We start from the raw sequence: 15,451 nt of genomic DNA on the forward strand, positions 1-15,451 counted from the left end.
AGGTAAATGGAAAAGAGTGGAAGAAAAACATTTTTATTGTTAAGTCATTAATACATGGTCTGCCCTTTATTCCTGATATGATCTACTCCTGACATTCACAATTTTTAATTATTTTTCGGCAGCTAAGGTTTGGATATTTCATTTTTTATACTTCACTCCATCTTTAACCAGAACATTTATCTCTGGAATTGTTGTATGATTAATATACAGCATTATTCCTTTCATTTTCCCATACACCAGTAAATATTTAATTTTGAATCAGTTTACAATAAGTTAATTTTGTTATTTATCCTCTGGAACCTTCTTTAAAAGAAAACTGGAAAAAAGAAAGAAGGAATATTGGAAGTAACTCCTCAACAGAGAAAAATTATGTGATGTTCTGTTGTCCCTAAATATAGTTCTTACGATTTTTTGAATACAGTAAGGTTATTTTTGGCTCTAATTAAACCTTCTAAAATTATAATTTTGTTTCATACTTAATTTTAATATTATTATTTTTCTGGTAAATTTAGCCAGCAAATTACTAAGGGGGAAGGAAGTATGGTGATCTTGTCAAAATGGGATATTAGGTTGTTTTGCAAATCTTTACATTTTATGAGTAGTTTTTTTTAATGATATTTTATCTATAAGTTGTTAAGTTTTAGCCTTTTAATATTTTACATTTTTAACCTAGGTTTAGGTTTTTTATATTTTTATTTTTTAGTCTTCCCATTATCCAAGTTGAGGCCCTTTACACCACTCTTGGACTTTATTAAATTCTTTTTAGTTTTAGTTAGATTTTACGTTATTAATTTTACATTTATTTCTAATTTTTGTTTAAGACTGTGATACTAGTTTTAAGTCTCCTTTAAAAAAGAAAGTTTAGCTGTGATATTAGTTGTTAGTTTTTGTTTAGTTTTTTAGTTTCAAGATTTTAGTTTTTTGTAGCTATTTTTTTATTTTTTCTTCAATAAAATTTTATTCCCGGGTGGTGAGAATGCCAATGCATTTTTTACCCACAAAAAAAAAAGATTAGTTGTCATAGAATAGTGAAATGGAATACCATCTGGTTTTGCTATCAAAGAATTTGACACAAAAAAAAACAAGGCACTGGTCATACAGAATTTTACTGTCAAGTTAGGAAGTTTCATGAGAAGTGTTCAGCCAAATCATAAAATTAACATTTGAGGATTGCAAATTGAATAAATAAATTTAGTTCCAAAAAAAAATAAAAAATAAAACCTTGTAAACAATGTAAAGGCTATTCGTATGCCAGACAATATTGGTGCTTCGAGAACCACTTTCATAAGATACCCTACAATATTTAATTTGTTTTTATGTATTGCCTTTAAAAGTTTACTTATTCAGTCTTCTAAAGAAAATGATAAAGAGCTTAAATTTCTATCTACATGTTAATTGCAACTCATAACATAATGCAAGAACAAATTATTGAAAAAGATAAATGTGTTAAAAAATGATTACAAAAATAAGTGAGAATAAAAATATAATTCTTAACCTGCGTAAGTCAGATAAAACTTACTTTTACTGGTTTAGATAATTAGTATATTTTTTGTTACTGACTGAACAAAATCTTAAGTAGCTTTGCCAATGTATCAAACAAAAGCAAAATTCTGTGGTGACATACGATGTCATAAAAAATTATGTCTGTATGTGTAAACTACTTTTTTTATTTTTAAATGTTGAACTAGTTGTATCATAAAGTGAACTGTAAAAATTCCCAGAAGTGAATAAAATTACTTGGTTTCTGTTAGGTGGGAAATGTCTCATAAATCAAAAATATTAGTGCCAGCCAAATGATAGTTACTGGGTAATTGGAAAATTTACTTTAACAATGTTATCTCCACGCATCTAGGGTCTTATAATGAGAGATTTTTTTTTGAGATCGGCAAAAATGTAAAATATATTTAGTTAATTTGCTACTGTTGAGCAATGGAAAATAAGATTACTGAAAAAGTCGGAAAAAAATGTTATTGAAATATGTCAAACCGTAGAAAACATTCCTAATAGATGCTGGAATGTTTGCACAGAGATTGGCTATCATGTGAAATGTGGTCAACAAGAAGTTTTTGGTACTTTACTCTTCAGTTGCATATTTTTTATTATTAAATCTCTGAAATCAATTAACTGAAAATAATTGTTTTCTAAATTATTTTATTTAAAAAACCTTCCCCTTTTTTCAGAGACATAAATATAATAAGTATTTGTGCACATGTTATGTTTTAGTCTTAAACAGCTGTTTTAATATGAACGTTTATGATATAATGTAAATTAATATTTAATTTTTTAATTAATTTTATTTTTCATTTGTAGATGTATGAAAAATCACTTTCAGTCATAAAATGCAATACATAACTATTTCATAAAATATTACTTTACTGTTATTTTAAATGGCATTGTATGCTCTTAGAGTTCATAATATTAACTTCTGTGTTTATTTTACAGCTATCAAATTCATCTCGTATTCTCCAGAAAAAAAGAAGCAATTTACAGTTAACAGTTGTCATTCTGTATTTTATTATTTATTCATGGAATTGTATTGGATACATACTATTATACTGTATTAAATTATTAATTAATAGGCAATTAACACAATTTTCTTGTTTCATTTTTTATACATTTTAATCAATATTCATAAATTAAATTCAAACGAATAGTTAAGTTGTTACTTACATATAATCCACTAGTAACAGATGATGCTGAATACTTATCAGCTATACCAAGTCCAGCACTTCCTACACCATAACTAGATCCGTAACTTGAAGCACTGAATTCATCACTAATGAAAGAATCGGCCTGTAATAATAAAAATGGGTTATTTTAATAATAGAGCCCAATGTAAATTAATCATATAATAAATTGGGGAAAATGTCATTTTCTTTGATTGATTTGAATGATATTCCAGATGTCTGCATATTTTCTGAGTTTTATTTTCAAAAGATATTGGAAATAGTTTAAAATTAAGAAAAACTGGCTTGGTGGTGTATGAAGAGCAGGCCAGTGTATAACCAACTTAAGGTTTGTAACAATATGATCCTGTTCACAGGTTCTGAAGTTGAAATGAAGGAGATTCTCGACTGAGGTCAGAAGAAAGTGAGGCGCTTCGGCTGAAATTCAACATCAAGAAAAAAGTTATGATTGTAGATAGAGCAACAATCTTTCAATCAATGATTTGTTGTGTGATTTCAAAAAAGTAGATACCGTTTCGTATATTTAGGATCGACAGTAGATAAAGGTGGGGACTCGTCAGCCAAAATACGAAGAAGAATTATTTTGGTGAAGGAGGCCCCAACAAAGTTGACAACTAATTGGAAGGAAAAGGCAATCACGAGGAATACAAAACGGAAACTACTTCAGGATGTAGTCTTTCCAGTTGTCATGTATGGCGACCGTCAAGGTGAAAGACTGGAGAAGAATCTATGCATTCAAAATGTGGGCTCACAGAAGAATGCTTCATGCCACTTGGATGGAAAAGAGGACAAACAGTTCACTTATAAACAAGCTGGCTATGTAGAGGAGGTTGTCTGCAATATGCTTCCATATTCTCTACTTTTTCAGCTGTATAATCCATAGGCCTAGTGAAAATCTTGTGAAGCTAGTCATACAGGAAAAAATCAATGATAGTAGGTCACACAGAAGACCGCCAAAAAGATGGCTGGACCAAATGATGAAATGAAGAGGCGATTGGAGAAATGCTAGGCATGTTGAGTTGAATGGTAGAGGACTGTGAGCTGTGGCAGGAAATTGTCAGCGAGATATGAATTGGGTCACTAGCTCTCAGACATAAGAGGAAGGATCACTGATGGTGAGTTTGGCTAACCCAAGTTCCAATATCAGAAAGATTAGGGCTAACCATCTGTAACACTCTAATAAAAAAATTATTGTATACATATAATTCATGATTTAGAAGAAAAATATTAAACAATTTTGTTTTTGTAAACCAAGTTTTTAAATTATATATCATACAACTTATTCAGAAATATTCTGATTGCATTTATATATATATATATATATATATAGAGCATTGACTTTAGAAAAAAAAAGAAGAAAACAGAATATATTATGGCTCTTATTGTTGTTGTTTCTTAAACGGTATGTTAGTTTTAAAATTTATTTTAACTGGTAATTTTAAAAGATATAGTTTATTAATTTATAACATTTTTTAATGTTTTTTTTTTTTTTTTTTTTTTTTTTAATTACATTATTTATGAATATATATAAGTGTTATACATACATATCCACCTCCACTTCCAATAAATCCACCTTTTCCAACACCTACTCCTCCATAACCAAATTCATCAACAAATGTTGATGAATCGCTCTGGAATTAAAATAAAAACATTTCATATGAATATTTGTATGATTAATTTAAAAAAATATTATTCTTAATTTTAATAAAATAACTAACTCTTTTGATTTTCTAGGATTCATTTTCATTATAGTTGATTAAATTTACTAAAATCAAGATTTACTACAAGTGCTTGATTATAAATTTGGGGATCCTACTGATGGATGTGATATGGGACAATGCTTACTTTCTGCTGGTACAATTCATTTGCGAGAATTTATTTTTCAATGTTTTCTTGGTGCCTTGGCTGTGTATTGTATATTGTTATACAAGATAAATATGTTAATAAGATATATAGAATCATTAAATGCATGTTTATCAATAATATATCTGGCTTGTTTGCAACAATTGTCTTACCCATATGAATTGTGCTAGCCTGTAGATCTTATTTTCCAAGAAAATAGTAAACTTATAACTGTAATAGAAAACTTTTATAGATTTTTCCCTTTGTTACTATTATTAATTAAACGTTAACACTTTCTTCATATTTTATATATATATATGTATGTATGTATGTATGTTAATATTTATTTACTATAGGTAACTACTAAAATTTCATAGTTATTTTCAAGAATAATAATCATTTCCACACCAGGCTTACTATGAAAAGTGAGGACTGAGTATTTATTGTATTTTTTACGGAGTTAATGTATGGTTGCTTGCTGGTATATTAAAGTTTTAGTCATATTTAGCTCTACAAGTGATATTTCACTGTATTGTATGTCACAAACTTAAGAAGGACTGCTTGAAATAGATAATACGTTCGTACAAAACAAAATTAATGTATGAGAATTTTTAATTCTCATCTGATACTGGTAACAATTCAATTATTCTATAACTGTGTTATTATATTACATAAAATAATACTTAATCAAAATTATTTAATATTTAAGTTATTATATTTTACTTACAAAGCTGGAAGCTGCACTTGTTGCGATTTCACTGCCACCTAAACCTACTCCATACTGATCTTGTGCAAACTGAAAAAAAAAACAAATATATAAACATTAGATTTTTTCAGTCAATAAATAAAAAGATTTGGACAAAATATTGAAAAAGTCATAGTTTTTATTAACCAAAAATTTCATTTTGTTAATCATTCATTTTTTTTTTTTATTGTGAAAGTTAAATATTGGGAATAAATAACAGAATGATTTATTTTATAAATAAAGGGTAGATTAAATATGAATTGTTTGTTATAAGTAGTTTAAAACATGGGAAAATGAGTGGAGCTGAAGTAAAATATTGTACAGTTTATCAGATTTAATATTAAATAAAATTAATGGTTTTTAATACTTGTTCTGAAGAAAAAAAAACAGATTCGTCTTAATAATAACTTAAAATAACTTAATAACTTTAAATAGCAATAATACTGCAATTCATAATATTTAAGGATATTTGTGATATTACAAAAGAAAAAGAATGAATAAAAATATATTCAAATTTTATTTTGCCAAAAAATAAAGTTTTAAGCTTCAATTAAAAGCATTAAAAGTAAGAATAAATTAAATTTTTAACTAACAGATTAACAAAAGTTTTCTTTCATAAGATGAAAATACTGAAAATCTTTGAAAATTTCTGAAATTCATTTAAAATACTTAAATATAATTTAATTTAAAACAGTATCATTTTATAATTAATTTCTTCACCAAACGGTTATGGTTTTTAATATTTTCTTCTACTACTTTGTTAAAATGTTAACTCCCATTCTATTCTGTGATAGATTCCATATTTTATTAACCAATATTTTTATATTAATATCTATTTTTTTAATTAAAATTTAAAATTATGTGGGAGGATTTCAAAGGCTTAGTAATTCACAAGCAAGCAAATACAGCAAAATAGAAAAAAAATTAGTTAATAAAAAATAATTATAGATAAAAATAAATTCAAAAATTTATATTATTTTACATTTTAATTTATTATAAATATGTGGTTTATATTTACAAATATAATTTTAAAAATAACATTTTTTATTATTTGTTTATAGATTTAGGTGACTGAAAGTTCCTTAAGTTCCTTAGTTTTAACTTCCTTCGATTAATTAATTTGATTGGTATTATAATTTTGTATTGTTTGTAACATTTCTTAATAAAATTGATGAAAATTACTTATTTATTCAATAAATTTGTTTATCTTAATATCATAAAAGAGTATGGTTTGGCAAAACCTACTGCTAGGTGATTAAACAAAAGTTATTTAATATAAACTTTACATTCCTTAATAATGAAGTTGTCAAAGTGTAAATAATAATGCAATGATATACATCCATGTATATAAGTAAATGTTTGTGACATGAATTATATGTATACTTTTATTTTATGTATTGAAATTAAAAAAAAATATTTATATAAAACTAATTCTTTCATTGGCAAAATACAAAAACTAAAATATTTTTGGCTTTTACAGCTACATTATCAATTTCTTTTGAATTACATAGTTTATTAAAAACATTTACATTACAGTCAAGGATGTAAATCATGATTTATGTTAAATCTTTTTGACAAAGATGGACTAAACATTTTGTCGTTCACTTTAACATAAATGAATGTTCTATAAACTGCATTTGTCAAATAAAACTCTCAAGAATAGTGCAGCAGTTGATAACTTTAGTAATAATTTATTCTTTTTGTATTTTGTTTCATTAATAATATTTTTGTATTAATTTTTACAGATTAATGATGGTTATAGTTGATAAATTATACTCGTATTTATGAAATAAGTAAACAATTTGTAACATATTTTACATCCTTATGAATGATTTTTGAATATTGAATTCCTGTAAGTTTGAAAGTCCTTAAAAAGTGAGAAATCTCAAGTTTCAGTTAATTACAACCAACTCTTTTTATGATTTTCTGTACAAATACAAACAAGTAAGCAATTACAACAAAATTAGAAAAAAAAAATTACTTAATAAAATATAATTATAGATAAAAGTAAGTTTAAAAAAATTATTTTATTTTACATTTTTATTTATTATAAATATGTTTATAATTAATTACAGATAAAATTTTAATAACATTTTTTATTATTTATTTTTAGACTTATAAAATTAGTTGTGTAGAATTTTACTACAACAGTATTGTATTAATCTGTTTAAGGCTTGTTTTAATAAATGCATGTATGCATTTATTTTTTTTATTTAAAAATTTTTTTTTTTTTCAGTGAAATTCTACAGCATATTTCAAAATATCCAGTTATGAACATAGTTTTGTAAACATGCATACAATTTTTCATGCAAAACGTATGTAGATAAATGCATTATTCTAGTTTATTTTATTCAATGGAGAGATAAAATTATTATCACATAATTGGTCTAATTTTGTGAAAAAAATTATTTTATTAAATTTTTTTTTTTGGACAGCAGTATTAATACTTATCAAACTACTCTATGTTTTCCCTTTAGTGAAATTTCCAATTAACATAATTTTCAGTAATGTGAACTGGCATGATATAAAAATTCCAGATTAATACAGTACTGCTGTATGTATACAAATAAATGATTTAAAAAACAATTACTTATTTTATTTATATATATTTTTTTTAAACATGTTTAATTTTGTTAATTGACTGATTATTTATAGAAATAAAGATTTATAAAATAAATAGGTAACAAAAAAATAAATTAACATATTTAAGATTGATTAATAAATTTTAAATTAAAATTTGTTTAAATTTAGATTTAAATATTGACATTTTATCAAATTTAAATTAAAATATTGAAATTGTAATAATTTTTAAGTTAACTTCATCATATGCCAAATTTAAAAAATATATAAAAGATAATAAAATCTTGAATATAAATAGCTAATAACTTATTACAAAGAAATATTGCTAACTGTAAATTTCCCTTATGCCATAATTACAGAAAATTACTTATATTGACATGTCTGGTCGTGAAACTGCTCTGAAAATAGTCCCCAATATTGTAGTTGAAGAAAAAACTTGTCATTTTAATTCATCTGCTCAAGTTGAAAATATTTTTTTTTTTATATGTATAAAATAATTTTAATTTATATCACTTATTCTTGTTTTAGTTTATTTTTATTTATTTATTTATTTTTAAAAATTTATATTTCTTTATTTTATTTTGTTTACTGAGATAATACTGTCTCATAACAAGTTAAATCCATTGGGTTATTTTCAATTCTTCTTTACTTATATCCATTGTTTTTCTTATTATGTGATTCATATAATTTGAACCAATTCCTTTGCTATTAATAAATAGATACCTGAGTTGATGTAGTAGTACTTGTGAATTCTTCTACTTCTTCAAAAACACTTGTTGCACCATTCAAAACCTTTCCAATGCCTAATCCACCAAATTCTTCTGATGAACTGCTGCTTGAAGAACTTGCGTCATTAAATATTCTCTAGAAAATTATAAATAATTATCTATTATAAATTTATTGAAATAAAATGAATTTTTTAGAAATATAAATGTTGGAGTAACCTGATATTACAAAACTGGTTCTTTGTTTTTGTATTTACATTCCATATTAATGTTTTATTTAAAAATTCAATAAATAGTTTTGAATTTTATTACAAGTATTTATTTTTTTAAAACAAATTAATTTTTTTTTTTTAAATGGTTTCTTAAAGTTATTTTATTGAATGCTTTAAATTTAGTTTTAAAATAAGTATTATTTAATTAATTTTAAGTATATACTTTTAAGATTACTTTAATTCAATTTTTATTACAGAAAATGAATAGATTTAAATACATTAACCATGAGTTTGTCATCATTAATATTGTAAGTAAAAAATTTATATATTTTTTAAAAATTATGTTTATAAATTTACTATGTTTTCAAACTATGTATTTATTAAAAAATAAATAATCAATTTTGATAACAGAATGATAATTATATGGTTAGTGTTGATGTAAATTTACTTTAAAAAGTACTGATTTTTTGGCAGTTAATTCTTTTATAACACTAATTAATTGTAATTTTTTATCATTTAAGAATGAGAAATGTCAATAATAACTTACCTCTTCAAATACTTCCAAATTATGAGGTGATTGAAAGTAAAAAAATGTTAATACAAATATTAATTAGTACTTTTAGATCTATCAACAAAATTTTATTGTAATTTTAAAAAAAAATACTTACGTATGTACTTACTTATACACCAATGATATGAAAATTTGTGTTAAGCTGCATCAATATGCCTCTTAATTTAATTATCCTTTCTTCTTCGGTTCTGTTAATCCTGGTGAATTCATACCTGATCTGATTCTACTACCTCGCCTTTGTCTTCCTGGTGATTTTCTCTTCTTCTGCAATACTCTATCTTCAACTCTTTCAAAATGGATTTACTTCTGTCTTAAAGGCCACACTCTTATTTCTATAAAGTCTGCAAGGGTTACCTACTACTTGTGTTCATGTATAGGTCCATAAATTATTTTGTAAGATTTTATTTTTGTACAGAAGATCATCTTTTTTACTTACTATAAACATTAAGTGTGAGTAAACCATGTATATATTGTTTTCTTATGTATGCATGTGTGGACAGTGTAATTTCAAACAAAAAATAACTATCTTTTTTTGACGTATATGGTCTAACATTATTTATATCTTATATACAACACTGCAAATGCATTAAAAATAATAATATTAAAAAGCATAAATATTTATATATTGTTAATTTTAATAAATTTTAACTATAAAAAATGAATTTCATCTTATGCACTCACGTCAGTTAATAGTATTAATTAATTTAAAGAATTTTTAAATATCCTGCATGTCTTATGTACACATTTGTCTTGTCTACGAGTCATCTTGAATCACATGAATATTCTTGTAAAATATGTACAATACACACAATTTAAAAAAAAATTAATTGGTACCATCAAATGATGATACCTTTTTAAAATATAGCCTCATTTTATAATTTATTTATGAATATAACAATTTGTTATGTTTTATTATGAAGATTATTATATTATCTTCTGATAATATGTAATTTAACATTTATTATTTTTATTAATTTTTTCAGTTTTCTTGTATTTTATAAATGAAGGTAGAACGGTTTTTTTAAATTGCATTTGGTAAGTATTGTTATTTCTCTGTTTATTATTTTGTTTTTACTTTCCTTATTTATTTATTTTATTTTAGTTTTGTGTTTATAATTATTTTTAATATTTATAGATAATGATTTTTTCAACAGTTGAAATGCTTGTCAAGTCGTAGATTTTATTTTTTTTATAAACCGATCTTAAGTGTTTTTCTTTATTATTTTATAGTTTTAAAAACTGAAAGTTTAGATGAGTTGCATTGTTTAAGATAGTGTGAACTAGTGTTTTTGTTATTGTTGTTTTTCTAATACTTTCATGTTGTTTTATTGTTATTTTTTGTAAATAAGAAGTTATTATTCTTATATAAATTTTATGTTTACATCTAGTTGTGAAGTGTAGATTATGATTTAAAAATGTAATATGTTTTACACTTGGTAAAATAATATATTTTCTTTAATTACAAAATAAAAAAGCAACAAAAACACAAATAAATAAAGTTGTTATTTAAAGAAGGTTTTGAGTAAGAGAAACGCAGACTTATAAAATGTAAACAAAACACGAATATTTTATCATTAAAGAGATTATTCCTAACAATTTTTTTGTATTTTATTTTTATTTTAGAATAGTAATTGTTTATTTCTTACCCCTCCTTTTAATTTCTTAAATCTTCCGCCTGCAGCGAGTGCCTATAACAAAAATATAGTAACAAAATACTTGGTAAATAATTCTTCTTCTTTTATTGTCATGGACTAAGAAATATTGTTTGTATAAAAGAAATTTTTTTTAAATTTTATTTTAAATAAGTTTGTATTTACTACTTCCCTTTATTTACTTCAAAGTGTTGTATTAAGTAACATGAAAATATAAGCAATTGATTAAAATGCTTCAAAGGAGTACAGCATGGTTTGATTTTATCGTAAGGGAGATCAGTTAAATCATCCTAAGAAAAGAGTTTTATCATCTAATAAAAAATTTAGAAATTTCATACTATTGGCATAAAAATAAATTTGCTATTAATGAAATCACTATCAAAGCATAATGGTGTTGGTACATTTTTATGTATTCACAAGCCCTTTAAATTATCCCTAAAATAAGGGTGATAATTTAAATAACCCTTTTAAAAATTGTTGATTTTACTAATGAATTTCTTATATATGATTACTGTTAATTTTTTAACTAAATATTTTAAAAAAATTTCTTAGAGAAATTTTTTAATCATAACTAATGTTCTCACTGCTGGTACTTTATTTTGTTCTTGAATGGTGCTTGGTATCATATACCTGTCAACATTGCTATTATGTTTGTACAGCTCAGATGATAGCTTTTATCAACCTCATCAACAAAGTGGGTTCAAGCATAGTAATTTTTGTATGCATCAAATATTTCGTCCCAACATATAAAAATTTATTGTTAGAAGTAACTGAATATTCTAAAATGATAAATCCTGCCATTTTTGCCTCCTTCGTATAGTACTTCCAGATTTCCATGTGATACACTTACCCAACTTCCTCATTTGTAATTTTAAGTAAACCATGATCAGTCAGAAGATCAATTTTTTTGGAAAGATTATTTTTTTACTTCTTAATATAATCTTTTTAAAGATTGGATAATGTCATATCAATTTTTGCCTTGTTCATAGATTATTTAAATAGTAGATTTTAACTACACTTGAACCATTCCTGCAATTAGCTTGAAGGTCTTTGTAATTTTTGGACCATTCTATACTGTTTATTACCTTATTCCTTTCCTTCCATAATATTTATCAGCAGTTCATGTTTTTATTCTTCATAATATTCTGAAAACATTATAGCAACATATTTCTAACTTGCATTCTTAGAGACATAAATCAAATTATGCACTATCAGGATGTAGATGGTCATCCTAAATCAAAGATTTCATCTTCCCTAAAAAAAAAAACCAGCACCATGCAAAGCTGAAAGATACTTTAGAGTAGATTTTGAACTATATAGAGGTCCTATGAATCCTTTCTTACTAGACAGTCTGCTATTTCATTCCTAAAAATATATGTGCCTCCATATATTTATATTAAATGAATTAAAATATCAAATGATCCTAAGTCAACTTAAATTCACATTAATATGTATAAACTATAACCTTAATGGATTTTGGATGTCTGCTTTAACAGGTAAAAATGTTTGTATGCATTCTAACAGTTCTCTTGTAAAAAATGTTTAGGCCTGAACTTCAACCTTAAAGATGGGAGGTTTTTAAGGTTGAATGCTTAAAACACACATTATTTTCTAAGTTCAGTGTATTACATTCTCTTTCCAAAGCATTAAACCTCACATTTCACTTTCTGCCATATCTTCTAAGTTTTATTTTATTCTTATTTGTTTTCAAATTGAAATTCTATTTTAGCAATGTTTCTATTTTGTTTAGTATTCTGATGTATTTATTTTCTCTTCTTGTCTATTATTCCATTCTCAGTTTAGTGATTGATGTACGGTTAAGCGTGAAAAACTAAATTCACAAAAGCGATAAAAACAAATGGCATTTGTAAAGAAAATATTAATTTTAGTAAATCTGTTTGATTTTTATTAAATATTAATAGTTAAATGAATATTCATCTTTTATTTGATTAAAATTTGTGATCCATTTCAGTTGTTTGAAGTAGTTTATTTTATTATAAAAGTTTAAAATTGAGTGTTAATTTTGTCATAAAATTTTTTTTATTTGAAAAACTGTTTGAATAAGATATAATTTTTTTTAAATAAAATTATTTTCTGACTTTTGTTTTTAATTTAGGACAAGAGGAATTAAATGTGAAATTACATTCAGTTCTACTGGTTATATATTTGATGTAACATGTTTGATTTTATCAAAACATGTTACATTTCTAATATTGTACATGTTTTGATTTTATAAACCTGTAATATCTCTAATAAAATAGATAATATTGTGCTTGTATACATTTAAGATCTTAAATTACAAAAAAAAACTCTGTGATAGCATAGTTTTAACTGAAAATAAGTGTAGTTTTTACATGCGTGTTTGAAATTAATTAATAAATACTTACCACTAAAGTTAGAAGAATAATATACCTCATGACACTGTCTATCAAACGACCGAGTGGGTTTATGTAGATATTCTTGAGCTTATATATCCTCTTGTATTTGTATAGGTGTGCTTATATTTTATATTAGCAGAAAATTAATCTATATTGTATGAATTCTTTTATATGTAATGATGTCAGAAGTATATTTGTTGATTTTATTTAATAATAAACAATTCTTTCTTTTATATATATATATATATATATATATATATAGGTATAGTGATGTAATGTATAAATACATATTTATTTATAAATTATTAAAAAGATTTTTATAAATGAAAAAAAATGATAGTATTTATTTTTATATAATTTAATCATTTGTATCAAACTCCAGTTTCATTTATTAATTCAGTCATTTGTTATTGAACTATCTTGAAAAACACTACCTGATTAACTATAAAACACAACACATCTATGTTTCCATTATTTATCTATGAAAAATGTATATCCGCCTTTTTAATTAAAAAAAAGAAAGTTATTGATAAATATTATGAAAACATACAGGTGTTATTTTAATGCATCCATAATTACAGTGCTATATTTTAGTTTAAGAATGTTATACTTGTTTAACAGCATAACAAAATTTTTTGACACTTATTAATGAAACTATTATTTATTAAGACCTTTTGGAATTAATTATTGGCTCATTCTTCAGTGAAGCATTCAATAGTTTTGATGCTAATTATGCTGGTCTTAAAAAGGTTAATTTAAACTTATAGATAGGTATATGTCTAATCTTTTTAAGATAGTTGCCATAAAAATAATGCTGCTGGATACTCCAGTGAGAAGAAGCTGATAGTTAACTCTGAACTGCCTTCATTTGAAAAAGTTTTACTATCTGCTTAATATTTAATAATTTCAGTATTTGCTGATTAAGTTATTCTCCAGCCATGAATGTAGCAAAGTAATACTTATTTAATAGGAACATGAGTTATATCATACTCAGCAAAAATTCAAGAGAATTAATAGGAAACTTATGAGATAAATAAAAGATATACTTCCTTCCTAACAGTTTTCAATTATGTTTGATAGTGGTTCACATCTTTGCACCTGTTTTTTTTTTATTTCTATGTATTTTTTCATCTTTATGTTTCTTGTAAACAGCTCTTTTAATACAAACAACCTTTTTTTTAACTATCCTCACTTTACATAAAAATTTTGAACTAATCAACTGATTTAAAAAGAAAATATTTGTGGTTGTTATTTTTAATTTTTTGTGTGGTTAAATTCATAAAAGAGACTTTCCAAGAAACAAAGGGTGACCTAAATTGTGAATTTATTTTTAACCATTTGTTACTAAAATTCATTGATAACATTATCAACCATTTAAACCATTTGTTCTCAAAGTGGGTGATAACACCCACTTGTGGGGCTGGAGGCCTACAGGGGGAGCGGTAGAAGGCCCACAGAAAATTGGCAGCATTCAAGTGGTGTAGGAAGGCAAATGACTGATTAAAATAAAAGGCAAAAATTATGTTTCAAAATTAAATACCTACTACACTAGTACAAAAAATTAAAGGGATACCTATATTTTATGATAGAAAAATGATTGTATTCAAACTACTTTAACTTTGCAACCAAGAGGTTTAGAGACGAATAAAAATAAAAATAAAAATTAAAGCTTCAATACTCTACTTTTTGACAGTATACTTCCGATTTCAAACATCATCAAATTAAAAAAAAATTAGCAAGAAGAAAAATCTTAAAAATTTGTAGGTTTTTCTTTGTGAAAATTATGGTCAATTGTTCAGTGATTTCTGATAGCATTCCCATCATAGTATTTGTCTGAACATGGATTTAGTGTTGTAGCAACATTGCTAATCAAAAAGAAAATTCGGCTGTATGTTACCAAACACTGTGACTTACGGCTGTTTTTAAGTAAATTCGAGCATGATAACAAACTCATTAAAGCACTTCAGATTCGTCCTTCACATTAATATAAGTGCAATTTTTCAGTTGAAAGCTCTGTTTTAATTATTGTACTGTTATATTGAATATGCTATCACTATTG

The 15,451-nt window shown here is 24.5% G+C and overlaps 1 protein-coding gene across 50 annotated transcripts in view; it reads right to left on the reverse strand.

Moving 5' to 3' along the window:
* The window catches only part of LOC142332050 (uncharacterized), a 56,922-nt gene extending 43,390 nt beyond the window's left edge, over positions 1-13,532 (reverse strand). For 33 of the 50 annotated variants that reach the window (XM_075378218.1, XM_075378211.1, XM_075378209.1 and 30 more), the window contains exons 1-6: positions 13,402-13,526; positions 11,009-11,050; positions 8,578-8,718; positions 5,257-5,325; positions 4,232-4,318; positions 2,671-2,793 (exon numbers count right to left, since the gene is read on the reverse strand). In XM_075378218.1, the coding sequence (XP_075234333.1) occupies positions 2,671-2,793; positions 4,232-4,318; positions 5,257-5,325; positions 8,578-8,718; positions 11,009-11,050; positions 13,402-13,431 (492 nt within the window). In that variant the 5' untranslated portion in view covers positions 13,432-13,526. Of the gene's footprint in view, positions 1-2,670; positions 2,794-4,231; positions 4,319-5,256; positions 5,326-8,577; positions 8,719-11,008; positions 11,051-13,401 lie in introns of all 50 variants that reach the window. The other 17 variants (XM_075378221.1, XM_075378220.1, XM_075378216.1 and 14 more) reach the window with 4 other exon arrangements.
* Between the last annotated feature and the right edge of the window lie 1,919 nt (positions 13,533-15,451).

The sequence above is a fragment of the Lycorma delicatula genome, chromosome 11 (genome assembly GCF_047948215.1).
Source record: "Lycorma delicatula isolate Av1 chromosome 11, ASM4794821v1, whole genome shotgun sequence".
Taxonomy (NCBI): Eukaryota; Metazoa; Arthropoda; class Insecta; order Hemiptera; family Fulgoridae; genus Lycorma; species Lycorma delicatula.